Source organism: Rhinopithecus bieti, unplaced genomic scaffold (assembly GCF_001698545.2).
Source record: "Rhinopithecus bieti isolate Rb0 unplaced genomic scaffold, ASM169854v2 scaffold_11744, whole genome shotgun sequence".
NCBI classification, from domain to species: Eukaryota; Metazoa; Chordata; class Mammalia; order Primates; family Cercopithecidae; genus Rhinopithecus; species Rhinopithecus bieti.
The window spans coordinates 488,117-514,669 of record NW_016807094.1 but is presented as its reverse complement, the minus strand read 5'-3'; the positions used below and the strand labels follow the sequence as shown (position 1 = coordinate 514,669).

At 57.0% G+C, this 26,553-nt stretch overlaps 2 protein-coding genes and 1 pseudogene across 2 annotated transcripts; all 3 read right to left on the bottom strand.

Moving 5' to 3' along the window:
- Window positions 1-1,833: 1,833 nt before the first annotated feature.
- Window positions 1,834-4,781, bottom strand: KRT16 (keratin 16). The gene is given in 9 exon segments (XM_017880140.1): window positions 1,834-2,085; window positions 2,246-2,292; window positions 2,387-2,607; window positions 2,909-3,034; window positions 3,124-3,285; window positions 3,400-3,556; window positions 3,718-3,800; window positions 4,237-4,658; window positions 4,661-4,781. Coding segments are annotated over 9 exon segments (1,440 nt in total). The 3' UTR covers window positions 1,834-1,984.
- Window positions 4,782-12,063: 7,282 nt separating this feature from the next.
- On the bottom strand, window positions 12,064-17,247 carry LOC108534677 (keratin, type I cytoskeletal 17). Its single transcript, XM_017880149.1, has 8 exons — window positions 16,695-17,247; window positions 15,570-15,652; window positions 14,981-15,137; window positions 14,221-14,382; window positions 13,595-13,720; window positions 13,288-13,508; window positions 13,166-13,188; window positions 12,064-12,311 (listed from the first exon to the last, which is right to left on the bottom strand). The coding sequence occupies exons 1-8, from the start codon at window positions 17,124-17,126 to the stop codon at window positions 12,217-12,219; spliced, it is 1,299 nt and encodes a 432-aa protein (XP_017735638.1). The 5' UTR covers window positions 17,127-17,247; the 3' UTR covers window positions 12,064-12,216.
- Window positions 17,248-18,947: 1,700 nt separating this feature from the next.
- On the bottom strand, window positions 18,948-24,837 carry LOC108534728 (keratin, type I cytoskeletal 42-like; annotated as a pseudogene).
- Between the last annotated feature and the right edge of the window lie 1,716 nt (window positions 24,838-26,553).

Genomic DNA, 26,553 nt, shown 5'->3' with positions numbered 1-26,553 from the left:
TAAAAAAAAAAAAAAAAAAGTCTTACAATACCAAAGACTTGAAACCAACCCAAATATCCATTCATGATAGACTGGATTAAGAAAATGTGGCACATATACACCATGGAATACTATGCAGCCATAAAAAAGGATAAGTTCATGTCCTTTGCGGGGACATGGATGAAGCTGGAAACCATCATTCTAAGCAAACTGTCATAAGGACAGAAAACCACACACCGCATGTTCTCACTCATAGGTGGGAATTGAACAATGAGAACACATGGGCACAGGGTGGGGAACATCACACACTGGGGCCTGTTGCGGGGTGGGGACTGGGGGAGGGATAGCATTAGAAGAAATACCTAATGTAAATGACGAGTTGATGGGTGCAGCAAACCAACATGGCACATGTGTACCTATGTAACAAAACTGCACATTGTGCACATGTACCCTAGAACTTAAAATATAATTTTTTAAAAAGACTTGGCTGGACGCGGTGGCTCACGTCTGTAATCCCAGCACTTTGGGAGGCCGAGACAGGCAGATCACAAAGTCAGGAGATTGAAACCATCCTGGCTAACATGGTGAAATTCCGTTTCTACTAAAAATACAAAAAAAAAAAAAAAAAACAAATTAGCCGGGCATGGTGGCGGGCGCCTGTAGTCCTAGCTACTCGGGAGGCTGAGGAAGGAGAATGGCGTGAACCCGGGAGGTAGAGCTTGCAATGAGCCGAGATGGTGCCACTGCACTTCCACCTGGACGACAGAAAGAGACTCCATCTCAAAAAAAAAAAAAAAGTCTTATGATGTTGTGCATACATAACTTTTTTTAATTTAAGTATTTAAAATATGGAAGACATCCAGGAAGAAGGAACGGCAACTGAGAGGTATGGGCCATGTCTCAGTCAGGTAGGGTGACTCAGGGGTTTAGAGCTGGGAGGGGTAGGAGGACACCAAGCTGGGTTTAGAAGGCTCAGTGCTGGAGGGAAATGGGATCCATTATGGGCTGTTAAGCAGAGGAGTCCTGATCTCACCCTTGTTCTTGATCTTGACCATATTCTGGTGGAAATCATTCAGCAGAAATTGAATGTGGATGAGATTGACTCTCAAAGGGACCCAGATAGGCTGTGCCCAGGTCTAGGGAGAGAGGAAGAAGATCTGAACATGGCAACGGCCATGGGGCAGCAGGTGTTTCCTAGGGTGCTCATCAGCACGCAATTCACCAGCTGAAGGGAATGAGGAAGGAGGAGTTGATGGGGTGTGAGGAGAAGCAGGTTGGGAGAAGGAGGATTTCAGGTCTGACAAGGACACCATTCTCAAGGCAGAAAGCACTCCCTTCCACCCTCCAATGTAAAAACTGTGTGCAGGTGTGGGGGAGCCCATGGGTAGAGTTAAGATTCAAGCATGGGAGTCTTTGGGTTGAAATACCTAAAAAGATAGAGTAGTGTTAAAAGAAAGGCATGGACTTTGCAGACAGACAGGACTGAGCTTGAGCTCCAGCCGTGATCTGCATGATTTTATGCAAGTTGCTGAAACTCTCTGAATTCTGAGGGTTGTCAGTTCCAAAATGGGCCTGACCACACCCACCTCACAGGGTTGCAAGGACAATATCATAAAATAACCTCTGTAGAATGCCTCCACGGTGTCAGTCAACACGTGTGGACACTCCCACACTCCCCCGTCCTGTGTCCCACCTCCCAATTCCACAGAGCATGGAGGTCTTCCAGGAAGACCCTTCAAGATCTTCTGAGTTTTGTCCCATTTCCCACATCTCTCAGGCTGTGAGGCTCCAGAAGGTTTCTTGAAAGCACCTGCAACTCCCCTCCCATCAGTTCAAGAACAGAGATCACACAGGTTTGCATCAACCAGAAAGTCAGCTTTATTAGCCCACCACCAGCGGAGGAGCAGGGGAGACAGCTGGGAACGGCGCCATGAGAGCAGGGTCCTGACCCGGGCCTTCAGGAGGTGAGGCCAGCTGGTGGGCAGGAGGCTGTGGTAGAGGCAGCTCAGTTCGAGGAGCTCTGGCTCTGGCTGAAGCTGGATGAGCCCTGCTCCTTGAGGATGGGCCGGGTCTGACGGCTCGAAGAAGACGAGGAGGAGGTGAAGACTGTGGGAGAGAGAAGAGGAGGTGAGAAGGAGTCTGAGAGCTAAGCAGACTCCAGGGCAGGGAGAAGGGAGGGCTGGGAGCTCTGAGGAGAAGGGCCTGGCCCCCACTCCATGGAAACAGGCAGAGGGGCTGCAGCGCGGGGGAGCCTCAGAAGCCTTACCCTCGCGGGAAGAATAGGATTGGCCAGATGCGTGCTGGGAGGAAAGGCTGTGGGAGAGAAAAGGCAGGGCAGTCAGTTGTGCTGAGAGCAACAGGGGGGCTAAAGGGTCTGGGAGGCAGAACTGGGGGACCTGGGACTCACTGGGCGTCCTCGCCCTCCAGCAGGCGGCGGTAGGTGGCGATCTCCTGCTCCAGCCGCGTCTTCACGTCCAGCAGGATCTGGTACTCCTGGCTCTGCTGCTCCATCTCACAACGTAGCTGGGCCAGCTGCTCCTCCACGCTGCCGATCAGTCCCTGGATCTGGGACAGCTGCATGCAGTAGCGGCCTTTGGTCTCCTCCAGGCTGTTCTCCAGGGATGCTTTCTGCAACCGAGAGAGAGAAAGAGTCAATGGAGGCGTTCACTCCTGTCCCTCCAGGTCTTTGGGCATGCTTTTTGAGAGGTGCCTGGATTTTGATCCCAGTTGGGGTACTGACGGGCCAGACAATATGGAGAAAAGCTAGCCCACTACTCTAGGGCTTAGTTTCTCTGTCTATATAACGGGTCCCATGAGTCCTCTGGTCCCATCCTGAGAAAAGAAAGGTGGAACTCGATTGTGGCTTGTTGAGGGGATGGTGGCCATTACTGGTGGCTTGGGGGCTGCTGCTGTACCGGGTCCTTCATACCATGCTGAGCTGGGACTGCAGCTCAATCTCCAGGCCCTGGAACACCCTCCGGAGCTCCGTCACCTCACTGCGGCTGCTCTGTACCAGTTCGCTGTTGGAGGCCACTTCTTTGTTTAGCTCCTCGGTCTGAGACAGGAAAGCAGAACGAAAGGTGAGGCTCTCCCAAAGCCCCCGGCTGGGAAGTGCTGCAGGCTCACTGAGGGCCCGAGCCCCACCTTGCTTAGGAACCAGGCCTCAGCATCTCTGCGGTTTTTCTCTGCCATCTGCTCGTACTGGTCGCGCATCTCATTCAGGATGCGGCTCAGGTCCACGCCAGGTGCGGCATCCATCTCCACGTTCACATCTCCACCGGTCTGACCTCGCAGAGCAAGCATCTCCTGGGAAGGGATGGCAGGAGGCAGTCAGCTCAGCAGACTCCTCTCCTGGCCCTGGGTGCATCTGGCAACCCCACCAAACCAGCCTCCCACCCCGGAAGCCAGCAGCAAACGCACCTCCTCATGGTTCTTCTTCAGGTAGGCCAGCTCCTCCTTCAGGCCTTCGATCTGCATCTCCAGGTCAGTCCTGGCCAGGGTCAGCTCGTCCAACACCCGGCGCAGGCCATTGACATCAGCCTCCACGGTCTGCCGCAGGGCCAGTTCATGCTCGTACCTGGCAGAACAGAGGTCAGGTCCTCAGCTGCAGCCCTGAGGATTCTGAGGCTCGGGGTCTGCTGGCCCTGCTGGGTGGACAGAACTCCCTGCCCCACAGTGACAGAGCCCCACTCTTTGTCCCTTGCCCTCTGCCCGCAGCCCACCATGCTGGCTGCTCACTTTGTCCTGAAGTCATCGGCTGCCAGCCTGGCATTGTCAATCTGCAAAATGGGCTGCGCATTCTCAATGGTGGCTGCAATGATCTGGAGTGGGGATGGAGGACAGGAGCCCTGGTCAGCCAAGGACCTTACTACTTGAGCATGAAAGGCAGAAAGGGGCAAAAGGAACCTCCCCAAATCTGTAAGTCTCCTGGCTGGCAGGACTGGAATGCCTTCTCCACCAGCTCAGGGTATGTAGGGATGCACTCCATCCCAATCACCCCCTTCCTGGGCCCAAAGCAGGGAAGCTGAACTTGCAGCTGAACCCTTGCAGGAAATAAGAGATTCAGGGTTCCAGCCCCAGCCCGGGCACAGAGATGCTGAAAAGGGACCCTCTGCCACCACTTCCCTGGGTGATCCTGGCCACTCTCCAAAGGTGCCCAGTCTCCCTGTTTGTAAACTGTAATTGCTAAAAAGAGGTATCCCAAGGGCCACTGTAGTGCCAGCCTCTCTCTCTGCTCCATACACCAAAGTCACCCACCTTGTTCCTCAGGTCCTCGATGGTCTTGAAGTAGGGACTGTAGTCTTTGATCTCAGTGGGCCGCTGCCTCTGGTACCAGTCGCGGATCTTCACCTCCAGGTCGGCGTTGGCCTCCTCCAGAGCACGCACCTTGTCCAGGTAGGAGGCCAGGCGGTCGTTGAGGTTCTGCATGGTCACCTTCTCACTGCCCACCAGAAGCCCATCACCACCAGCAAAGCCACCACCCAAGCCACCACCAAAGCCAGCACCCAAGCCACCACCGAAGCCAGCACCAAGGCCACCACCATATCCTCCCCCAAAGCCACTACCAAAGCTGCTGCTGCTGCTGAAGCCACCGCCATAGCCGCCCCCCAGCCCACAGGCTCCCCCAGAGGAGAAGCGAGAGGAGGAGACAGACAGGCCCCCGCCATAGGTGCTGGGGCGCGGCAGGACCCTCCGGCCAGGACGGAGGAGATGCGGCTGGAGCCGCCCCCGATGCCGCCCCCGATGCCGCAGGAGCCCTTCATGGAGCTGGAGGAGGTGAACTGGCGGCTGCAGGTGGTCATGATGCCGAGGAGGGAGGTGAGCGAGCGAGCAGTTGGCTGAAAGAAAGGAAGGTGCTCAGGAAGGCTGAGAGCGTGCTGTGGCTGCCTCCAATCCCAGAGACCTTTATATGCACCTGGGGAAGGCGGGGCTCTCCTAACTGCTGACTCCGGGTTCCCCTCCGGATTTCATCACTCCCGGTCTGGTCCTACACCTCACTCTGGATTATTCAGCCCAGGATCAACTCCGCCGTGTGCCGCCTCGGAGTTCCCACCCAGCTTTGGGGGTGTGGGGCTGAGAGAAAAACACACAAATGCAAGTCGGTGGTGACTCAGGCTAGGCAGCCGGGAATCAGGCTCCCGTTCCTGGAGCCCTCAGGCCCAGTGGGGCCTTGGCACAGGTGGCTTTGTGGCAACTGCGTCCCCAGGCAGTGAGTCAGCCCTTCAGAAGAACTCCCTGCCCCACAGTGACAGCCTTGGCTGAAAGAGACCTCAGTGATGCCATCCCAGGCTGTCTTGGGGAGCACTTGCGGGGATCCTACATGTCCCACTCTGGGCAGGGGCAGAGTTCATGTCTTCACTCTGCTTGCTGTGTGGCCTGAGGCTCCCCACCTCCCATCTCTGGGCCTGTTTCCCCTCAGTGGTGACAAGGCTAGACTGGGTGACTGCAGAGTCCCTTCTGGTTCTAAAACTCCTATGACTCTCTTTCCCTTGTTGGATGTAATTCCAGCTCTTCAGGCTGCTTTGAGCCCCTGGGATCTCCAGAAGTGTGTGTACCATACAAACAGCACCGGCCCTGGAGCCAGACAGGCAGCACCAAGTCCCTGCTCTGCCCTTACCAGCTGCATAGCACAGGCCAGTCCTATAACCCCTTGGTCCTCAGTTTTCTCATCTGTAAAAGGGGATGACACACCACTAGCCACAAAGAAACATGTGCGAAGGACCCCACCGGCCCTTCCCTGAGGGCCAGCCCTGCCCCTCAGCCTCCCCATCCTGCCCCTTCAGCCACCTGCTCCTCACACTCACCTCTACACACTGGCACCCTCCCGCACCCCTACTCGGGACCCTGCACCCTCCCCCCACACTCCCAGCTGAAGAACACCACAGCCCCATACCTAGCTCCTCCACTCCTCTACCACCCTCTCCTAATCACAGGCACCCCACCTGCAGGCTGATGGGAGGGAGCCCGTCCTGCCACTATAGCCAAGTGTGACCCCTAACTCCGCCATGGGCCTCAGAGTCCCCGACCCTGTAGAAACAGGACTGGCTGGGGATCCATTCCCAGCAGTTCTCTTTCCCATGTCCACAGATCCCAGACTGGGCCTGGCAGCTCCATTCATCCAGCTGAGCTGGGGGAGCACACTCATCATGGGCACACTCAGGCATGCATGGAGAGCCTGGTGTGTGCTGTACGGTTCTGTGAGCGAGGATGAGAGGTGCGTTATTCCTGACACCAGTTCTCAGGTGAAGGAGCTGGGATTCAGGGAGGGTAAGTGGGCTTTCCAAGACACCAGTCACTGGAAACTGAGATGTGAACCTGCCTGCCTGTCCTCCTTGCCTAAGCCAGTTCCATCATCCTGAGCCCTCTCTCTGTGCATCTCAAATTTACATCATTTTCTTGATCAGAGGGAACAGAGGGGAAACCAGAGACAGGCGGAGATTCACTCAAAGTTACTCTGCTTTAAGCTGCAGAGCTGCAACCAGAACCCAGAGCTCTGGCCCTCTCCAGGCTCCCACCATGCCTGCAGATGGGGCCAGTATACCCGACTGTCACCCACCTCCCCATGGTCACTGGCACAAGGTCTGCCCACAGTGGGCGTGGCCTTGGCCTGAGAGCCTGGTCCAGCACCAAGTCCTGGAAGGAGGAGGGAGCACCAAGACGGGGCCTCCTCAGGGTGCTGTGGGGTGTCCCTTAGTGCTGGCCACTGGCCTTGCTCTGTAGTGCCTCTGCTGAGGTGAGGAGCCCAGAGACGGCCTGCCTGTGCCTGAACTCCAGTGGGGCAGGCAATTCCTTGTCTCAGCAGAACCAGGGTTTTGTCACTGCTACATCTCCCCTGGCCACTCACCCCAGAGAGAAGAGCAGAATGGATGCACATGCCTTCAGAGCCAAACCTGGGAGAGGGAACCCGTCACTCCCCACCCCCACCCCAAAGAGGGGCAAAGGGGACCCCAGAATCTTGGACAAAAACCTCAGTGTTCAGGTATCAGGGTGGGCGTGGAGTTCCAGTCCAACCACAGACCCATCACCCTCAGAACTAAAAATGGTCTTCAAGGTCACCAAAGGCTATCATTAGGCCAACTGGAGAGGGTGAAATCCTTATCCAGGTAAAGCAGCCCAAAAGCGAGAGAGCAGAGACTCAAGCCAGCTCCACCTCCCAAGCCAGGATTCACACCGACTCTCGCAGTGGAGTCTCTGCGAACTCCACTCCCTGCCCCCATCGTGTGTGCGTGCACACACACCCCTTTCTCATTGGCACACTGCCCCCCGCCAAGTTCCCCATTCCAGGAGGTGTCAGGGTGGGATTACACACAAGCCCAACACTGCAGACCTGGGGATCTGCCTGGGCTGAGAAGCTGCAGCAAGTTGCTGACCAATGCGCCAAACTGCTCAGCCAACTCCATAAATCACGCACCTGCCCTGTGCACAGCTCTCAGTGGCTGGGGGTGAAGAGGGAGATGGTGACATAGTCTCTGACCTTCAAAGAACTTATCATTTGACCCTGGAGGGAAAACTAACAATGGAAAATATAGAACCTGGCTAGGAGCCCTGGGGTGCTGGGCTTGCCTGCCATGCCCACACCACAGGAGGCAACTGGGGTAGGCATTGCCCCCCTGAGCCTCAGCAGTAGAGGAGGGGGCTGCCCTCCTGGCGTTGACCTCTGGAAGGTTCCTAGCAGAGGGAGGCACCAGCAGGGCCTCAGAGGATCTGAGCTGACAGAGGAGGAAGAGGTGTTTCCTCTGCACCAGTGATGCACACCTGCCCCAAGGTGGCCAAAAACCAGGACCACTAAGCCTGGTGAGCACAGAGAAGCCCAGTGGGCATCCTCTAGGCAGAGGATTCCTCCCCGTGCCCTGCCTCCTTCTTCCCTCCTTCGTCCTGCCCATGTCAAGCATGAGGCATGAGATCATGGCATACCTGAGGCGGCCGGGAAACATCATTGGCCAATACCATGCCTTGACTTGCAGTGATTCTCCAACCAGACAGATCCTCAGAGTCCCCATGAAGATTCACAGCCCTTCTCCGACTCCTGCATCAGCACCGCTCAGGACAAGCCTGCTGGTGGGGCTGTTTTGCAAGCTCCCCAGCCAGCTCAGCCTGGGCAGGCAAGAGGCAGCTTAGGGGGTTGAGGAGGAGGGCAGAGAAGCTGACGGGAGAGAGGTGGCTGCTGCAGGGCCCCCAGCCCCGGCTGGACAAGCCAGAGCCACAGGCTTCAGGGCAGGAGGAAGGAAAAGTAGAGCCCCACCGAGCCAGGACAGAGCAGCCTGGAATCGGGGCAAGCAAGGGCGAAACCTTGGGCAGGACATTCAGCCCCTCTGAGTCTCAGTTTCCTTCTCTGGGAAATGGCATATTAGGAGATTAGAGGTCAAATAAATAAAGCACCTGGCAAAGGCTGGTGGCTAGCGTTATGTTTATCAGCAGGTGTTTATAAAGCACCTACTAGGTGCCTGGCACTGTGCTGGGCATTCAGACTCAAAGATCAAGACAGAGAAGCCCTGGAGACATAGTCTTCTGGGGGAGAAGGCAGTAAAGACAATCCCAATACACTAATGTCAGGTCATGATGAGGTGCTGGGGCGCTGCAGAGAAACAGAGGGAGCAGGGTCCCTGGGGGAGAACAAATGTCCAGGCCCAAGCTCTGCCCCTGTGACGGCTCCCGGGATCTGGGGGAATCTGTGAGTGCCAGGCCCAGCTCCGGGGATCCTCTCCCCTCCTGCATGTTTGATGCCCCCCTTCTGAAGGTGGGGCTGTCACAGCCCTTCACAATCCAACCACAGATCCACAGCTTCTGCCTTGATGACGGAGTGAAACATTCTGTGCAGTGAGCAGGGTGGGTGTGGATGAACTGTGAGTCCCTCCATGAGTCCCATAGCTGGGTCCCCAATCCAGCCCAGGCACATGTCCCCAGCATCCTGGGCCCACTTGGGGTGCCTGTTCTGCACAAACAAGGGACCTGGACTCCTGTGTGAGTCTCAGGAAACCCCCAAGAGGGGCTCCCATTGCCCCCACCCAAGGAATGTGAGCAGGAAGCTGGTGCCTCCAGGGAAGGCTGCGGACCTCAGGAGGGTGTGGGGGAAAGAGTGGGCCTCTCTCAGGGATGTTTCTTCAAACGGTCACTACAGCTCAGGGTGAGGATGGGCTTCTGTCAAGCTCAGTTACCCCTTGGCTCTGTGCATGGGGTAAACCCACCTGGCTCTGCTCCCTCTGTTCCCCTCATCTCCCCAAAACCTGGGTTGCCACCACAGAACCACACTGCATATGGGCTGAGGGACTATTGTCAGTCCCTCAGGTCCCCTTGGGGCAGGCACTGTCTCTCAGGGTCAGGACTGGTGTCTCCTCCTTCCCCTGGACTCAGTGCAAACCAGGCGCAGAGCGATGGCATGCCATGGATGAGTGTCCCCCCCACTACATCTGTCTCCCTACAAGACGTGCTGCCAGGTCAGCCCCTGCAAGGGGGGTCTGCAGGCAGGCGGCCCCTGGCATGAGCCTGACCTGAGAATCGTATGTGTGTGTCCATCACACGAGACCAGGTGTGGCAGCTCCAAGGGCAACCACAGATCCGCAGCTTCTGCCTTGATGACAGGAGGTGAAACATTCTGTGCAGTGGGCAGGGCATGTGTGGACAAACTGTGAGTCTCTCCGTGAGTCCCATAGCTGGGTCGCCGATCCAGCCCAGGCACATGTTTCCAGCAGCCTGGGCCCACTTGGGGTCCTTGGACAAAGTCACTCAAGTCTCCCCACCATCCCCTGGCAACCACTGCCTCTACTGGCTCAGCTCTCTGGCACACTGGGGGGCTCCACCATTCTGGACTCCTAGCCTCTACTAGGAGGTGCCTGGCACTGTGCTGGGCACTCAGACTCAAAGATCAAGACAGAGAAGCCCTGGAGACATAGTCTTCTGGGGAAGAACGTGGGAAAGACAATCCCAATACACTAATGTCAGGTCACGATGAGGTGCTGACGGGCTGCAGAGAAACAGAGGGAGCAGGGTCCCTGGGGGAGAACAAATGTCCAGGCCCAAGCTCTGCCCCTGTGGCAGCTCCCGGGATCTGGGGGAATCTGTGAGTGCCAGGCCCAGCTCCCGGGATCCCCTCCCCTCCTGCATGTTTGATGCCCCCCTTCTGAAGGTGGGGCTGTCACAGCCCCACTTTGTGAAGAGGAGCTTCTTCCCCAGCAGAGGGGCACAGTCTGGGGCTGTCTCTGGTCCTCCCCACACTCTGACCCCTCCTCACTCGCGCCATCGGTAATTGTGGACCCCAGGATCTACAGGAGGGAGAGAGAGCCCTGCCTGGAGCCTGAGGTGGGGCAGGAGGTGGGACTCAGCTCCTCTTCCCAGGATGGAAACAGGGCCCACTTCCCCTCCCATGCCTGTCTCCATTATTGACCCCCCAGGCTCCAGGACAAGGGCTGAGTCACTGCTCCTTGGAGCCTCAGTGTCCCCATCCACACAATGAGGCGCCTTCCCCCAGATCCTCCCTGTTTCCTGGGACTATTCAGATAAATGAAGTCACCCTCCAGAATGAGCCATCTGCAGCCCAGGGCTGGTTCTTCTGGTTGTGGCAGGATGTGTGGTGGGGGCCTGGTGCAAACAGTGCCTCCCTCCTTCCCTCCATGGCGCCACATTTGCTGCCAGACAGCAGGGAGACGTCAGCCTCTGACGGAGCAGAACCTGACCTTGCTTTGAGTCGTGCAGATGCTGCTGCAGGCGCAAGTCCCCGACTCCAGGCAGTCATCTCCCCTGCAGAGAGAAGCACTCTCCCAGGATGTCATAGCTCCGAAGTCCAGGGAGGGCCTGTGACCAGCCCAAAGTCGCCCATACTCCAATGGTCAGTACCCACCCCCATCCCTGGCCTCTGCCAGTCCCGAATCCCCACCAACCCAGGCTTAGAGGGCTCTGGTCACTCCCATTCTCCTCGGGCCTGGGCCCCACCCCCAGCCTCCAGGCACCGGGAGAGAGAGGGTGTTTGGGGGCCCTGGTCTGATGACACCCCAGGTCCAGCAGTGATGAGGTGGAGGCACCCTCCTCCCACTAACCCCCTGTTTGAAGAAAACCAGGAAAGCAGGCCATCCTGCCTGGCAGTTTCCGGATTTACTAGAAGGAAGATTTCCAGGTGTCAGGCTCACCTCCCACGGGCTGTTCCCCACAGCCACGTTTGCTGCCAACAGCAAGAGCTGGGACTGGTGCTCAGAGGGTGCCAGGAGTGGCTGGAGCAGAACTGTTCCTCCTCCTTTTCCTAGGAGGCAGTTTCTACCCTCCCTCATGCCACCCCTGTCCCTAGTGGGGAACCAAAGAGGGTCTAGACCACCAGGGAGAGTGGCACTGCTCCCTGGGCACAGCCACCCCATCTGCAGTGCCCCCCGCTCTGCCCCGTCCCCATCCTGAGCAACAGCTGACCATGTGAGGAAACATTCCTGAGAGAGGCCCCATCCTTTCTCCCGCACCTGCCGGGGGTCTGCAGCCTTCCCTGAAAACACCAGCCTCCCGCTCACATTCCCAGGGCAGAGGCAATGGGAGCCCCTCTTGGGGATTTCCTGAGACTCACACAGGAGTCTAGGACCCAACCACCCAGGCTGCCTTCCCCACCCACCCTCCCTTTGTGCTTATCCCAGCCCTTGCCCACCTCCTGCCCCATCTAGGGGGAGGGCACAGCCCACAGGACCAGGAGGAGCAAACTGATTGAGTGAGTCATCTCTGAGGATTCAGGCTCCCACACCTGAGATCTTCCCATCCATTTATGGATGAGAAAGCAAGACTCAGTGAGGAGAAGTGACTGCCTAACTTCCGGAGGTCACAGAGCTACTCACAGGGCAAGCAGAGGCCACCTAGGACCATACCTGATACACCGACTCCACCCCCAGTCTAGCGCAGCCTGGACCACCCCCTGAAAATCTCTAGCCCTTGGGAGATGCGAGCACCCCCTCCAAACTCTCCCCAGACTTACTCTTTATGCTGGTCTAAGCTGACCCCTGACCTGCCAGTCAACAACAGTGGGTATCTAAGCACCATCTCCCCTCACCCTCACTCCTTCCCATTTCACCCTTTTGTCCCTAGTGCCCACTTCAGGGGCCAGAACAAGAGCACATTTCATAGCTGAGTCAACAAGCTTTATTGTCATCAGGCAGAGAAGCATGGGGAAGGGACTGAAGCAGGGGGCTGAGGCTGGAGAGGCCGGAGACTGTGGGGCAGATGGGGCGGCTGCCTCCCTGCCTCCTGGGGGGCTGGCCAGGGGGAGCTGAGTCCTCAGCGGGTGGTCTGGTGGACCTGCTCGCGGGAGGAGATGACCTTGCCGTCCTGGACCTCTTCCACAATGGTACGCACCTGACGGGTGGTCACCGCTGCAGGAGAAGCAGGTGCTTGAAAGTGTGTAGGGACCAGGAGACCCTCGCTTGCCCAATAGCCCTCATGGACAGGAGCCGGCTCTCTCCCTCATCCTCCCCCAGGTGCTGTGAGTGCCTCCACTGGCACCTCGATGTCACACTACACACACATCCCTTCTGTCCCTGCCACCGCCTGCCTTCCATCCCATCCCTCTGCCGGTGGCCCTGTGTGAGTCTTGCCTCCCCAGATGGGTTATTTGATTCTGACCCAGTGTGTCCTGCCAGGGAGGAGCCATGTAGACTCCATGAAATCCATCTCCATTTCTCTGCAGTCTCCAGGACATAGTCCTTTGTTCCTATCTCCCCCATTAGACTGGGATCGCCAAGACAAAACTCAGGCCCCTGTCTCCTCCATTAGACTAGGAACCCTGGGGCTAGGATCATATATTCTCCCTCAGACTGGAATTTGGAGGACAAGGACCATGTCCCTATCTCCCATCAGGCCAGAGTCCCCAGAGACAGGACTGCTTTTGCTCATCCGAAAGCTGTCAAAAGCAAAGATCATGAGACCATGTTCCTGTCTTCCCAACAGATGACAATCTCCAGAGCTGGGACCTGTCTCCTCCATCAGACTAGGATCTCCAAGGTAAGGACCAGTTCCCTACTCCACCCCCATCAGACCAGACAGTGTCTCTCTCGTTTGATCTTTTCCTGAGTATCAATCCTCAGTGCTAATGGATCACTTCTCCCACCCCTGCTGAGGGATAGCCATCAACTCCTGGAGCTCCTGGGGACCCTGCCCCAGCAATGTGCAGGTGGGCTGCCTGTCCCATGCACCCAGTCCCCAGGGTGTCAGCCACCAAGATGCTTACGTTCTTTCTTGTACTGAGTCAGGCTGAAAGAAAAAAAAGAGATAGAGGAAATTAGAAGTGGGTCTGAGAGCCCCACCCCTGCCAAGAGGCTCCCAGCCCTGACCCCAGGTGCCCCCACTCACTGGGCATCCTCGCCCTCCAGCAGGCGGCGGTAAGTGGCGATCTCCTGCTCCAGCCGCGTCTTCACGTCCAGCAGGATCTTGTACTCCTGGTTCTGCTGCTCCATCTCGCAGCGAAGCTGGGCCAGCTGCTCCTCCACGCTGCCAATGAGTCCCTGGATCTGGGACAGCTGCACGCAGTAGCGGTTCTCTGTCTCCGCCAGGCTGCCCTCCAGGGATGCTTTCTGCAGGAGGGCAGGAAGACCAGGGGTCAGTGAGGGTGGCCAGTGCCCTCTTCTGGGCCCACCCCCATGCACAGGACTGTTCCTACCATGCTGAGCTGGGACTGCAGCTCGATCTCCAAGGCCTGCATGGTGCGCCGGAGCTCCGAGATCTCGCTCTTGCCGCTCTGCACCAGCTCGCTGTTGGTGGCCACCTCGCGGTTCAGTTCCTCTGTCTGCAGACAGGACACAGGACAGAGCGGTGTGAGCCTAGATCCCTCTCCCGAGTCAGGCCTCCTCCCAAATCTAACTGTGGAGAGAGTGGTGCCTTCTCACCAGCTTCCCACGTCCCAAAGCCCAGAAACATGCCATTTGAAATGTTAACATTTTATGGTTAATCCCTGTGTGTGGGAAGCACAAACCGGAAACTTGAGAACCAGCCAGAACATGTAGCCTGGCTCTTGGTGCTAGTTCCTGACTTCTTGAGGGAAAGGTGGGGACTCCCAGGGTCTTTACCCTTTGCCTTTATTCTGTGGGGGCTCCCTATCTCCCCGCCACCCCCAGATCCCAGCTTGAGCTCAGCTCCAGGTCTGTTGATGCAGTGGGTGATCCTGTGATCCATGCAGCTGACTGAGGAGGGGGCACCTCCAAGACACCTGGCCGTGACTTCCTGTCAGTGCTAAGGCCCCTGAGCCCCAGCCCCTAAGAGAGACCTCTGGCCTCCAGCAGCCCCCACCTTGCTAAAGAACCAATCCTCGGCATCCTTGCGGTTCTTCTCTGCCATCTTCTCATACTGGTCACGCATCTCGTTCAGGATGCGGCTCAGGTCCACGCCTGGGGCAGCGTCCATCTCCACATTGATCTCACCGCCCACCTGGCCTCGCAGGGCGTTCATCTCCTATGGAAAAAGGGGATGTGGGTGTGCACATCTGGACCCATCCTGACCTCTCACTCCCAAGCCTTCCCCGCAAGGGGACCCCACTCCCCACAAGGACCCCTCCTTTGTTCTCCCTCTGCTCTATCTGACCCTCTAAATGATTTTTATTCATCTGCTCAGTATTACCTCCACCATCAGACTCTATCTCCCCCATTAGACCAAGGGCTCTTCAAAATAAAATCTAATTATTAGACGTATGCCCCAAAAATTTCCACTCTAATTTCCAAGCTTCTCTGTTCAGCTTTGAGAGTTTGAAATGGAACAAGAAGGAGACTTCCTTACTTATCCCCTGCCCTCGTGAGGGAGGCCAGGGCAGGTAGAGGGAGCCTCTGCGGGCCCCTGGGGGTTCCTTGGGTACAGAGAAGCAGTGTAGTACAAAGAGGAGTCTACCCTGCATGCTGGACCCGAAGGATCAGGGCTCTGCAGACAGGGAAGCCCTCTAAGGTGACTAATCCCATGTGCCTGCTCTGCTCTCTCCCACGGCCTCAGCTATGGCCCAGCCCTAGGGCTCTGCCACCCACTCCTCAGCCTCTTTGACCTTCTGCCCCAGCCACCTCACCTCCTCATGGTTCTTCTTCAGGTAGGCCAGCTCCTCCTTGAGGTTCTCAATCTGCATCTCCAGGTCGGCTCTGGCCAGGGTCAGCTCATCCAGCACCCTGCGCAGGCCATTGATGTCGGCCTCCACGCTCAGGCGCAGGGCCTGCTCCGTCTCAAACCTGCCATGGGAATCAGAGACTTCAGCCCAGGCTGCTTGGACCTGCAGGTCCTGGTCCTGGCTGCTCACCTGCCTTCATTTTGCCAGGACTCTAAGGGGTTGGAAGGGCTGATGAGAAGGTCGAGTGGAAACGAATTCCAGTCCTGGGGCCCAGGGACCATCACAGGGCCAGATACCATGCTCACCAGCTTCCTTACTTCTCTGCACCTCCCACCTCCCCTCCCTCTCTTCTATTCCCTGCCTAAGCCCAACAACCTTCAGAACTGGCTGCCTTCACTGCATCCTGGACTAAGGAGTGGGGCTCCTAGGACTGCCCCACCTTGAGCTCCTGGGCCTTGCCACAAGCAACTGAGAAGTCCTGGGGTCAGGAAGGACACCCCGAGATCCTCCCCCAGCTGGCCCAGGCTGCCCAAGCCCATTGGCCAGGACTCACTTGGTGCGGAAGTCATCAGCAGCCAGACGGGCATTGTCGATCTGCAGCAGGATGTTGGCATTGTCCACGGTGGCTGTGAGGATCTGAGGAGATGGGAGAGGAGTCAGGTCATCGGATGGGGGTGGCTGAGCCCACATCAGCATTCTGAGCAGATCTTCCTGCCTGGGGGCCTCTCTTCCCTCCCAGTCCCTCCCTTGCCCTGTGCTGTATTATTGGCAGAGGAGGGGCAAGCAGGAGTCTGAAGGGCTGAAAGGTGCCTCTTCTTCCCCCGCTACTCAGTACCTGCCTCCCCACCAGACCCCATGCCAGGCTCAGTCTTAAAGAAGAGACAGCTGACTGGGAGTATGAGGCAAGCAGAAAAGAATGGGAAAATGTCCCCAGGGCAGAAGCTGTCCCAGAATTCTAGAACAAGGGAGGGGTGTGGGCAATCCCCTCGTCTCACAGCCAGCTAGAGGGTGCTCCTGACAGGCTTCCCCAAAAGGAGGCTAAAGGAGCCCTCACCAAAGAGTGGTTCCAAATCAGAAGTCAGGACCCCTCCTAATCCCTAACCCTGGGCTCCAGCCAGCAGCCCCACCCCCTGGGGTTTGCTGAGGCGTCTTAAGGGACAGCAGGAGGAAAGAAGAAGCCAGAAAAATCCCCAAATAAGGCACATCGGAGGCCTTCCCCCCCCGAGGTCCTGCCCCGCAGGGACCTCCCCCCGCAGCAGGTGCTATCAGGAGCTCACTCAGACACCCCCACTCCACATCACCCAAAACCCCCTCCTGCTGACCCCCGCTCCAAAGGAGCAAGACACCACGCATCCAGCGGCCCAGGGGCCCAGCCCTCCATCTGCATCCTCCTGTCTCACCCTACAACCTCTCCAGGTGGAGGAGCTCCACAAGGGAGAAACTGAGGCTCCAAGGGGCTCCACGAGGCCTGTTTGTTCCTGACTCAGCCTGCTGGCCTCAGAAAAGGGGGATGTGGGCCACACAGGGGCCCCAAGGCAGGTTCCCAGAAGCGAAGCCACAGCCAAACCACCCTTGGCTCCCTGAGACCCTGTGGCTGGACTCCAGGCCTTTGGCCAGGGCAGGAGTTGGGGGGAAGAAGTCATGCCCCCCGGAGACCCCTCCCACCAGCAGGCTTTACCTTGTTCTGCAGCTCCTCGATTGTCCTGTGGTACTGGCTGTAGTCACGGGCGGGCCCCGGGGCCTGCCTCTGGTACCAATCACGGATCTTCACCTCCAGTTCAGTGTTGGCCTCCTCCAGGGCGCGCACCTTGTCCAGGTAGGAGGCCAGGCGGTCATTGAGATTCTGCATGGTGGCCTTCTCACCTCCGGCCAGCAGCCCATCAACGCCCCCAAAGCTGCTGCCATAGCCACCGCCAGAGCCAAAGCTGTAGCAGCTGGAGTAGCTGCTACCTCCGAGGGCGCTGCCCAGGCCTCCAGCAGATCCCAGCCTGCAGGAGCCGGCACCCAGGCCGCCAGACAGCCGGCAGGAGGTGCGGGATGAGCCGCCCCCCAGGCCGGAGGAGCCCTTGATGGAACTGGAGGAGGTGAACTGGCGGATGGTGGTGGTCATGGTGGCAGCAGCAGGAGGCAGGCACACAGGAGAAGGGCTGGAGAGGAGAGGGACCCCAAGGTGTGTAGGGCTGCCAGGGTTTGCCCGCTTCCTTTATAGGCCACCAAGTGGGCGTAGCGATTACAACAGGCTTGCTCCTCTGTTTCCATTCCCCTGGGCTTTCATCACCACTGGCCACCTGCCAGCTTCCAGGTGGCTGGGGGCCCCCTCCCCGCCCATCATCAGGAATTTGCCTCATTTCTCCAAATCCTCGTGCTGGGTGCCGTGCGTGTGCGTGCCTCTGGTCTCAGGCCTGTCACCTGTGATTCAGGCGGGCCCTCCAGCTATGCTTTCCCATGACCTAATACGGAGAAGAGCAGAAGGCAGGACGTCACCGTCCCCAGGCCCTCCCAGGCAGCCACCACCCCAGCCAGGCCTGCCTCAACCCTGTCTGGTGGGGAAATGGGTTGCAGTGTCAGGTGACCCCCCCTGAAGTTGCTGTCTTTCACCCGACACTGCTCCATCCACGGTGCTGGCCCAGGGCTGGGTGCTGAAGAGACAGAGGGGACTGAGAGCCTATCCTGCCTTGGAAACGGAGCCCAAACCCACCAGGCCCACCTCGCAGCACAGAAATGCCATCAAGCCTCGGAGACCAACCCACATCGCAGATAAAGAAATTGGGGCTCCAGAGGGGTGCAGTGTCCACACTGGCCCCTTCAGAAAAGCACTCTAGGGGCCCGAGTTCCATCCAGTCAGCTTCTGACCCTGCCCCATCCCCAGAAGCCCTTGCTAACCCAGTCTCCTCATGTAAACCTTTCCCCAGGTTTACACCCCAGGCTGGGGTGGGTAAACAGGGGCTCAGCTATAGGATGGGGAAATGGTGGGCTGTGCTAAGAGAGGATCTAAACCAACTGAGAGGGTGATGCCCCCTTCCACTCCCCTCACCCTTCTGTACCCCAAGAGACCTCAGGATCAGGTGAGGGGCATTTATCTCAGGTCTCAGCCCACAGGAAACCTAAAGTACATTGCCCAAGAAGAGGCTTTTACTGAGACCCCAGCCAGCCCCCTCCCCCCTCCAGGCTCCCCAAAATGTGGCCCCTCAGGTGTGCCATGTGCCCCACCCCACAGCCCCACCCTTCCCTGCCCACCACCCCAAGCCCAGCCCTGGGTCCCAGAGTCCCTCCAGGCCCACTGGGTGGAATGTGGTCATATTTCAGACTGCCAATGGCTTCTACTTCCCAGACAGGCCCAGACAGCCCCGCCAGCAGCTGAAAGAGATTCCTCAATAGCCAAGTGGCTGCCAAGCCACCAAAGCAAACAGGACGCCCCCCACGCATACACGCACAGCGGCCACCCCGCCCCACACACACACCCCAAGCTGGGCAGAGTCGCTCTGGTTTCCTGGGCTGGCTGCGTCGCTGCCACCCCCTCTCACTCATCAATGCCCTGGACCACTCCTTCAGAAGTCCCTCCCCACCGAGCCCCTCTCCTTCTGCTCTCGAACGCGCCCTGGGCTGAGGCAGGGAGTGCTCCCCGACAGGCGTGGTCCTTGGAAAGTCTGTGTGGCCCTCCCAGGGACCAGCCACAGGTGACAGGGACTCAGGGGCTGATTCGTAGAAACTTTTCCCAATACAAGGGGCTGTCCCATCCCTCCACCCTTAATCCTTCCGCCTCCTCCCCTCTCATCTTCCCAGGAGTCCCAGGCCTGGATGGAGTGGGCAGCACAGGTTGGCAGGTGACAAGCTGATACCCAAACACTCAATAAATTCTCCACCTCCCCCAGTCCCTCAGCCCACACTGCCCCAAACCAATGAATAGACCAGATCACACGAGGCATTGAACTTGGGGCAAAGCTTTAATAGCAGGCACTGGACAAACCCAGGAGGCCTCCTCAGTGTGGGGCTACAGGAAGTAGATACAGAAAGACAACAGGGCGTGGACCAGGGCCCAGTCGGACACTCGGGGCGTGGCAGCATCATGCTGGAGCTGGAGCTGAGGGCTGTGCCGTAGCCCTTGAGGTGGGGCTGTCACAGGCAGAAAGGGGCCTCAGCGGTGGAGAGTTGGATCTGCTCACAGAAGGAGGCCACCTCTCCAACCTGGACTTCCTCCACGATGGCACAGCTGGTGGCTGGTCACTGTGGCTACAGGCGATGGAGGAGGGGGGCGCAGGGAACATCAGGCAGGAGCTCTTCCCCCCACCTGCCCCCCACTCTGTGTTCCCCCCAGTCTCACACACAGAAGGGTCCTCAGCCTGTCCCCTGCCTTGGGGTCCACACAGCAGGACAGAGCAGCTTCTTACCTTCCCGGGTGGGCTGTGAGGCCAGGGACAAGGAGTACTGAGGGGCCAGCCTGCAGGGAGAGGAGCACCCATCAGCCCAGGGATGCCAGCCAGCCCAGGCCCCTGCAAGCACTGCTGGGGAGAAGCAGGCCCTGGCAGAGGAGGTTCCCCAAATTGGTGAAAATCACAGCTGGGAATGCACAGAAATCAGCACAGGCCCAGGAATGAAAGGGCAGGGGCCCCGCGCAGCGGGAAGAAGAAAAAGAAACAGCACAGTGTAGGCTTGGCAGCACTCTGTGGCTACTCACCAGGAATTTACAAGGAGAAGCAGAGCAAGTGGCTTTTCCATATCCCAGAGGACCCAACCAATAAACCCAATTAAAGCAGGAGACACTGTGGTTAGACTATAGATGGACTTCACCATTTTCGGGAAGCAAAAAGCTGCAACGTGTGACTAAGCATGGAGACTCCAGAACACTCTCAACTGGAGGCCTGATCACCCTTCCCCACTACAAACCCGACCACCACCCACCTTGCTCCTCACCCTGTGGCTGATGGTATCACCACTCACACAGTCATCAGAACCAGAAACCCAGGGCCATCAATGTCCACTCCTTCATGTGTTCACCTGACACTTATCGAGTCCTGACTGTGAGCCACGCTCACCCCAAGATCCAGGCATGCAGTCCTGCTCTTTTGAGCTATAACCTCTCTTCTGCGTGCACCACCTTCCTTCCCCTGCCCCCACACAGGACTTCTCTGGCCAGACTCCCTGCTCCAGCCCCCTGATGCATCTCTCTGGTCCCAGCCTGACTCCTCTGATTCATTTCTCCCTCTGCAGCCAGAGTGAATGTTCTAAAATATCTTGATGTTCATTCCCCTCCTCTGCTCCACATCCCTCCATGGCTCCCCATTGCCTACATGATCTAGTCCAGACGCTTTAACTTGGCATTCAAGGCTTCTCAGTCAGACTCCAGCCTGCATCCTCAGTTTCACCTCCTGCAAACCCCCACAGGTTCCCACATTCACACCTCCTGGACTTCGCTGGTGCTCAGACACCAACTTCTCCCTGGTGAAGCGGGCCTCCAGCCCACCCAGCAGGTACCCGGGTGCACACTCACTGAATGTCCTCAACCTCCAGCAAGCGGTGGTAGGTGGCGATCTCCTGCTCCAGCCATGTCTTCACATCCAGAAAGACCTGGTGCTCGTGGTCCTCGTGTCACAGCAGAGCTCGCGCAGCTGCTGCTCCATGCTTCTGATGAGCCCCTGCAACTGGGCCAGCTGGGTCCCGTAACACACCTCTGTCTCCACCAGGCTGCCCTCCAGCGATGCTTTCTGTGGGCCAAGAGATAGGTGGTGCGATAAGATAGACCTGGGACCCTTCCCCACGGCAGAGCACTAAAGAGGAGCCCCTACTGTATGGGGCCGTGGGTGCTGCCGGCACAGTGGGGTGGCAATGCACCCAGCCACTGAGTGTGAAGGGACAGGCTGGGAGGGGACTCTGCTTCTCCAAGCAGGGGTCTATAAGGCTGGGCTCACCCTGGGGTGACAGCTACAGGGTGGGGAGGGGACAGAGGCCCTACCTTGCTGAGCTGGGACAGTTCAGGTTCTGTACAGAGCTGTAGAACTCCATATCTCTATCCTGCCGCTCTGTAGGGCCTCTGTGTTGGTGGCCACCTCGCAGTTCAGCCCCTCTCTCTGGAAGACAGAGTGGGCCACAGGGGAGTAAGGAGGCTTTCAGAAGTGGGGCACAGGAAAGGGGCTGCTCCTGAACCCTCACTTCCCAGAACCATCCTCTAGCCCTTCCCTGGCCTCTATGGGGCCCCAAAGTCACCTGCACACAGAGACCCTCTGCACCCACACTGGAACTTGGAGGCATTCAGCCTGCTCTGCGGTCATTTGCATTTCTTACTCCTACTGAACTGCAGCACCTCAAAGACAGGCATGGGTGTTATTCTTTTGTGTCTGTTGCTGTCCCTAGGACACCGGAGACACTTAGCCTGTGCTTGCCAATGGCATGCATATGTATTCAAATACACACATCTTGTAAACAACTGTGGTGGAAACCCAAGACCAGGCTTGTAGAGACCTGGATCTATTTTGAAGACCACAGTGAAGGGCTGTGTGAGCGTGAGTCCTCTCTGAGCCTCACATTTTACATCGAAAACATGAGGGGCTGGTCCAACTGGTTTCCAAAAGTCCTTCCAACTGGGACGGCCTGTGGATCTGCCAGTGTTCCAGCTGCACCAGCATGCAGCACATGTGCCCACACGTGTGCACACCTGCTTACACACGGCCACCCACCACGCTGAAGAACCCGCCCTCGGCATCCTTGCAGCTCTTCTCCACCAATTTCTTGTCCTGGTCACACATCTCATTCAGGATGCAGCTCAGGTTCACTCCAGGCACAGTGTCCATCTTCACGCTGACATCCTCGTCCACCTGACCTCAAAGGGCATTCATTTCCTGGGCAGAGAGTACAGCAGGAGCTCACCCAAGGCCATCCTGAGGAAAGACCCTGGGACCTGCCCTCTCTACCTCGAGGAGACAGGTACAGATGACAGACAGACAGACAGACACAGATAGGCCAACAGCTCCTCACCCTGAAGGTGGAAGTGGATGTTGTCACTTCTCAAACATACAGGGCTGTGAGTATCAGCAGCCTCCCCCAACACACACCGTGACTCAGGACTGGACTTCATCCATCCCCAACAAGTGCTAAGCCCTGAGAGATGACAAGCCCCCAGCACAGCGGAGGATGACCACGGGCGACCTCACTCACTGCCCTGACCTTGCCCCCACCACCAACCCCACAGCACAGCCATGCAGAAAGCAACCTTACACTGCTGTCACCACGCCAGGCCCCGTTAGCAAATGTTAATCTGCTGGAGGAAAGCAATAGTATAACCAGCCTCAAAACCAGGGGGAAACCCCTTCCGGGTATCCCGCTTCTCGGGGAGTAGGCTCCCCGAGAGCAGCACAGAGCTTGGCAGAGAAGGAAGCCACAGGACAGGGCATGTAAGGCCTCCTGACTGCCCCGGCAGAACCTTGGCTCTCTATCCTTGGGTTGAGCCTTGGAGTCCCTGGGACCTAGAGCCTTCTGGAAAGGAGAGGCAGGAGAGGGGGCAGAGAGGTGGAGTGGATACGAGTCCAACTGACCTGAAGGAGGGTCCCTGTGCAGCCGTAGATAAATCCCTTAACCTCTCTGAGCCTCAGTTTCTTTATGGGTCAAAAGGAGGAAAAAGTATCTGTCTCCCACCTGTAGTATCAGCTGAGATAATGGCTGCAAGTCATTTGTAGTGCTGGGCAGAAGTTCCTTGTTTTAATGACTATCACTATTATAATTAATTATAATAATTAGCATTGTGTGTTCTTACACTGAGTTACTCATTAGTTAGTTAGCTTCAGTGAGCTGAGCCTCAAGGGACAAATGAAGTCTATTTGGGAAGAGAGGCTCCTCCAGCCCTCACCCAGGGTCCTCTGAGGGTCAGGGCTGGGCATCCATAAGAGATGGGAACTGGACTGAAAACGTGGCCCGGCCCAGGGAGGTTCTGGGCCCCAGCCTCGCTTGCTTCCAGGTGAATTTCTGCTGTGTTCCCTGAGCTGACCTCACCTCCTCATGGTTCTTCTTCAGGTAGACCAGGTCCTCCTTGAGGTTCTCAGTCTGCATCTCCAGGTTGGCTCCAGCCAGGGTCAGCTTGTCCAGTCCCTGGGGCAGCTCCAGAGACCCAGCCTCACTTGGTGCAGAAGTCATCGGCAGCCAGCTGGGCATCATCCACCTGCAGCCAGCACGAAGCTGGAATTACCGATCACAGCCAGCGGGATCTGGGAGAGATGTGGGCTCCATGAGCAAATGCCCTTGGCAGCCTCCAGGAGACCCTCCAACACCCTTCTTGCAGCCTTTTCGGAAATGAGCCAGGGGGAGGGTGATGAGAGTGCCCGTGGTCTTCTCTGAGCACCCTCCTGGGAATTTCTGGGACCCAGCCAAGGCCCTCAGGGGGTTAAAGGATGATGGGGGTAGGATGCCCAGGCATGGGTAAACACGGATGCCAGGAGAGAGACCCTTATGCAGCTGTCTGCCACCATGGGGGTCATGGCTGCCTAGGTCTCACTCCCTCTTTCCCAACTAAATTCACCTCTAGGTTCAGCTGCCACCTCCTCCAGAAAGCCCTCCTGGATTCCCTTTCTGCATCTCTTTTCTGGATCATACCTCCTTCCTTCTCCAGGTTGTGAATTTATACCTATTTCTATGACTTTTTTGGTCATTTCCTCCTCCACTGGACGGTGAGCTCCAGGGAGACAAGGCCATGTCTGTTTCCTTCTCTTTGGAATCCCCAGCCCTGGGCACAGTGCCCTGGCCCAGAGTTGGCCCCAAGGGTTCGTTAGTTTAAGTGATTTGTTAATTAATTAATGAGGTTATGACTGGCCTCACCTCAAACCTAGGGCAAAGCTTTCTTTTCCCACAAGGTCATCTGGGCGGTTTCAATGCAAACACGGAGGGAGGGGCCCAGAAGAAGCATAAGGTTGGTTGTGATTACTGCTGCTGTTGTTGGCATGGTTGGAAGTGCCCAAGAGGGGTTCCAATTGAGGTCATGGGCATGCACCAAAGAGTGAGGCCCCTCCAGCAACCCAGAAGTTCAAGCACTTGTGAAGGTGACACATGTGCGTGTAGAATCTGGAACTTGCTGAGGCTCAGGGCTGACCACCCAAGACCTCAGAGGGAGAAGCCCCAGGACACACTAATAGCCCCCACAGGCTTATCCTGTGCAACCTCTCCCAGACCCCACTCGAGGCCCTAAGTTCTGTGAAGTGACCCTGGGTCAGGCTGAGCCGAGGGCCAGTTTGCTCCCAGCACCGCCTCCTCTGCCTCAGCGGGCCCATCTGCACCTGGCAGAGACCCACCCAGCCCCTATCTCCTTGCTCAGGAGGCTTTGGGGGCACAGCAAGGGGTGGTGACGAGGCGCTGGCTGGTCCCAACATCAGGAGCACTGACTCACCAGGGTTTCCCTGGGTTCCCCGCTGCCAGGACCAACCCCAATATCTGATCTGGCACTGCCAGTGTCTCTGCTTCCAAGGGGAAATTGCAGGAATTCCCACCTAGTGGAGGTCCCGGGCAGGAACAGACAAAGCCCCTCATAGGCAGCGCCAGGCCTGGCTCTCCACCCAGGAAACTGAGCAGGCCTAACCGCCAGGGCCAGCTGGGCCTAACCTGACTCCCGCCTGGCTCCCCTGGCTCCCCTGGTGCCCCTGCCTCCCCTGGCTCCCTTGGCCCCCCCGGCCACTGTACTCATCGCTTGCACCCCTCACCTGGCACTGGTGGCATTGCTCTGTAGGACCCTCCAGGGCAGGGTTTGTGCAGAAGACAAAGTGGCCATGTTTACAGAATGCCAAAGCCATGTTCTTAGAGGTCATGAGAGAGAGTGTGTATGTATGTGTGTGTGTGTGGTGTGTGTGGTGTGTGTGGTGTGTGTGGTGTGTGATGTGTGTGTGGTGTGTGGTGTGTCGTGTTTATATGTATGTGGTGTGCGTGTGTGGTGTGTGTAGTGTGTGGTATGCCTGTGGTGTGTGTGTATATGTGGTGTGTGTGGTGTGAATGTGTGTGTGAAATCTGCGTGTATTGTGTGTGTGGTGTGTATATGTGTGTGTGTGGTGTGTGTGGTATGTGGGTGGTTGTGGGTACATATGTGTATGGTGTGTGTGTAGTGTGTATGTGTGTGGTGCATATGGAATGTGTGTGGCGTGTGTGGTGTGGGGGATGTGTGGGTGGTGTGTGTGTGTGGTGTTTGTATGTGTGTGTGGTGTGTGTGGTGTGTGTGTGATGTATGTGTGGTATGTGTGGTGTGCGTGTGGTGTTTGTGTGTGTATGTGTGTGGTGTGTGTGTGGTATTTGTATGTGTATGCATGTGGTGTGTGTGTGGTGTTTGTGTGTATGTGTGTGGTGTGTGTGGTATTTGTGTGTGTGTACTGTGTGGTGTGTGGTGTGTGTGATGTGTGTGTGGTATGTGTGGTGTTTGTGTGCGTGTATGTGTGTGGTGTGTGTGGTGCTTGTGTGTGTGTGTGATGTGTGTGTGGTATGTGTGTGGTGTTTGTGTGTGTGTGGTGTTTGTGTGTGTGTGTGTGTGTGTGGTTTGTGTGTGTGTACGTGTGTGATGTGTATGGTGTGTATGGTGTGTGTGTGGTGTTTGTGTGTGTGTACTGCGTGGTGTGTGAGTGGCATTTGTGTGTGTATGTGTATGGTGTGTGTGTGGTGTTTGTGTGTATGTACTGTGTGGTGTGTGTGGTGTTTGTGTGTGTGTGTGTGATGTGTGTGTGGTGTGTGTGGTGTTTGTGTGTGTGTATGTGTGTGGTGTTTGTGTGTGTGATGTGTGTGGTGTGTGTGGTGTTTGTGTGCGCGTATGTGTGTGTTGTGTGTGGTGTTTGTGTGTGATGTGTGTGGTGTTTGTGTGTGTGTACTGTGTGGTGTGTGTGGTGTTTGTGTGCGTGTGTGTGATGTGTGTGGTGTTTGTGTGTGATGTGTGTGGTGTTTGTGTGTGTACTGTGTGGTGTGTGTGGTGTTTGTGTGTGTGTACTGTGTGGTGTGTGTGGTGTTTGTGTGTGTGTACTGTGTGGTGTGTGTGGTGTTTGTGTGTGTGTACTGTGTGGTGTGTGTGGTGTTTGTGTGTGTGTACTGTGTGGTGTGTGTGGTGTTTGTGTGTGTGTACTGTGTGGTGTGTGTGGTGTTTGTGTGTGTGTACTGTGTGATGTGTGTGGTGTTTGTGTGTGTACTGTGTGGTGTGTGTGGTGTTTGTGTGTGTGTACTGTGTGGTGTGTGTGGTGTTTGTGTGTGTGTGTGATGTGTGTGATGTGTGTGTGGTTTGTGTGGTGTTTGTGTGTACGTGTGTGATGTGTGTGTCGTGTTTGTGTATGTGTATGTGTGTGATGTGTGTGGTGTTTGTGTCTGTACGTGTGTGATGTGTGTGTGTGTGTGTAGGTGTGTGATGTGTGGTCAGTAAGGTTCTGCATGGTCTCCTTTTCACTGCCCCCCAGCAGGGCATCTGCCATGCCAACACTGGAGCCAAAGCCCCCACCCAGCTTGCAGGTGTGGCCACCGCTGTAGCCTCCTGCCAAGAAGCAGGAGGAGGTGACTGACATGTTGCCACAGCTGCTGGCTCCCAGGAGGCTGGTGGCCCA

Coding starts and splice junctions, on each gene's coding strand:
- LOC108534677 (XM_017880149.1), bottom strand. CDS start 17,126: ATGACCACCACCATCCGCCAGTTCACCTCCTCCAGTTCCATCAAGGGC. Junction 15,653..16,694: donor TCGAGGAGCTGCAGAACAAG/GTAAAGCCTGCT, acceptor CCATCTCCTCAG/ATCCTCACAGCCACCGTGGA. Junction 13,721..14,220: donor AGGATTGGTTCTTTAGCAAG/GTGGGGGCTGCT, acceptor TCCTGTCTGCAG/ACAGAGGAACTGAACCGCGA.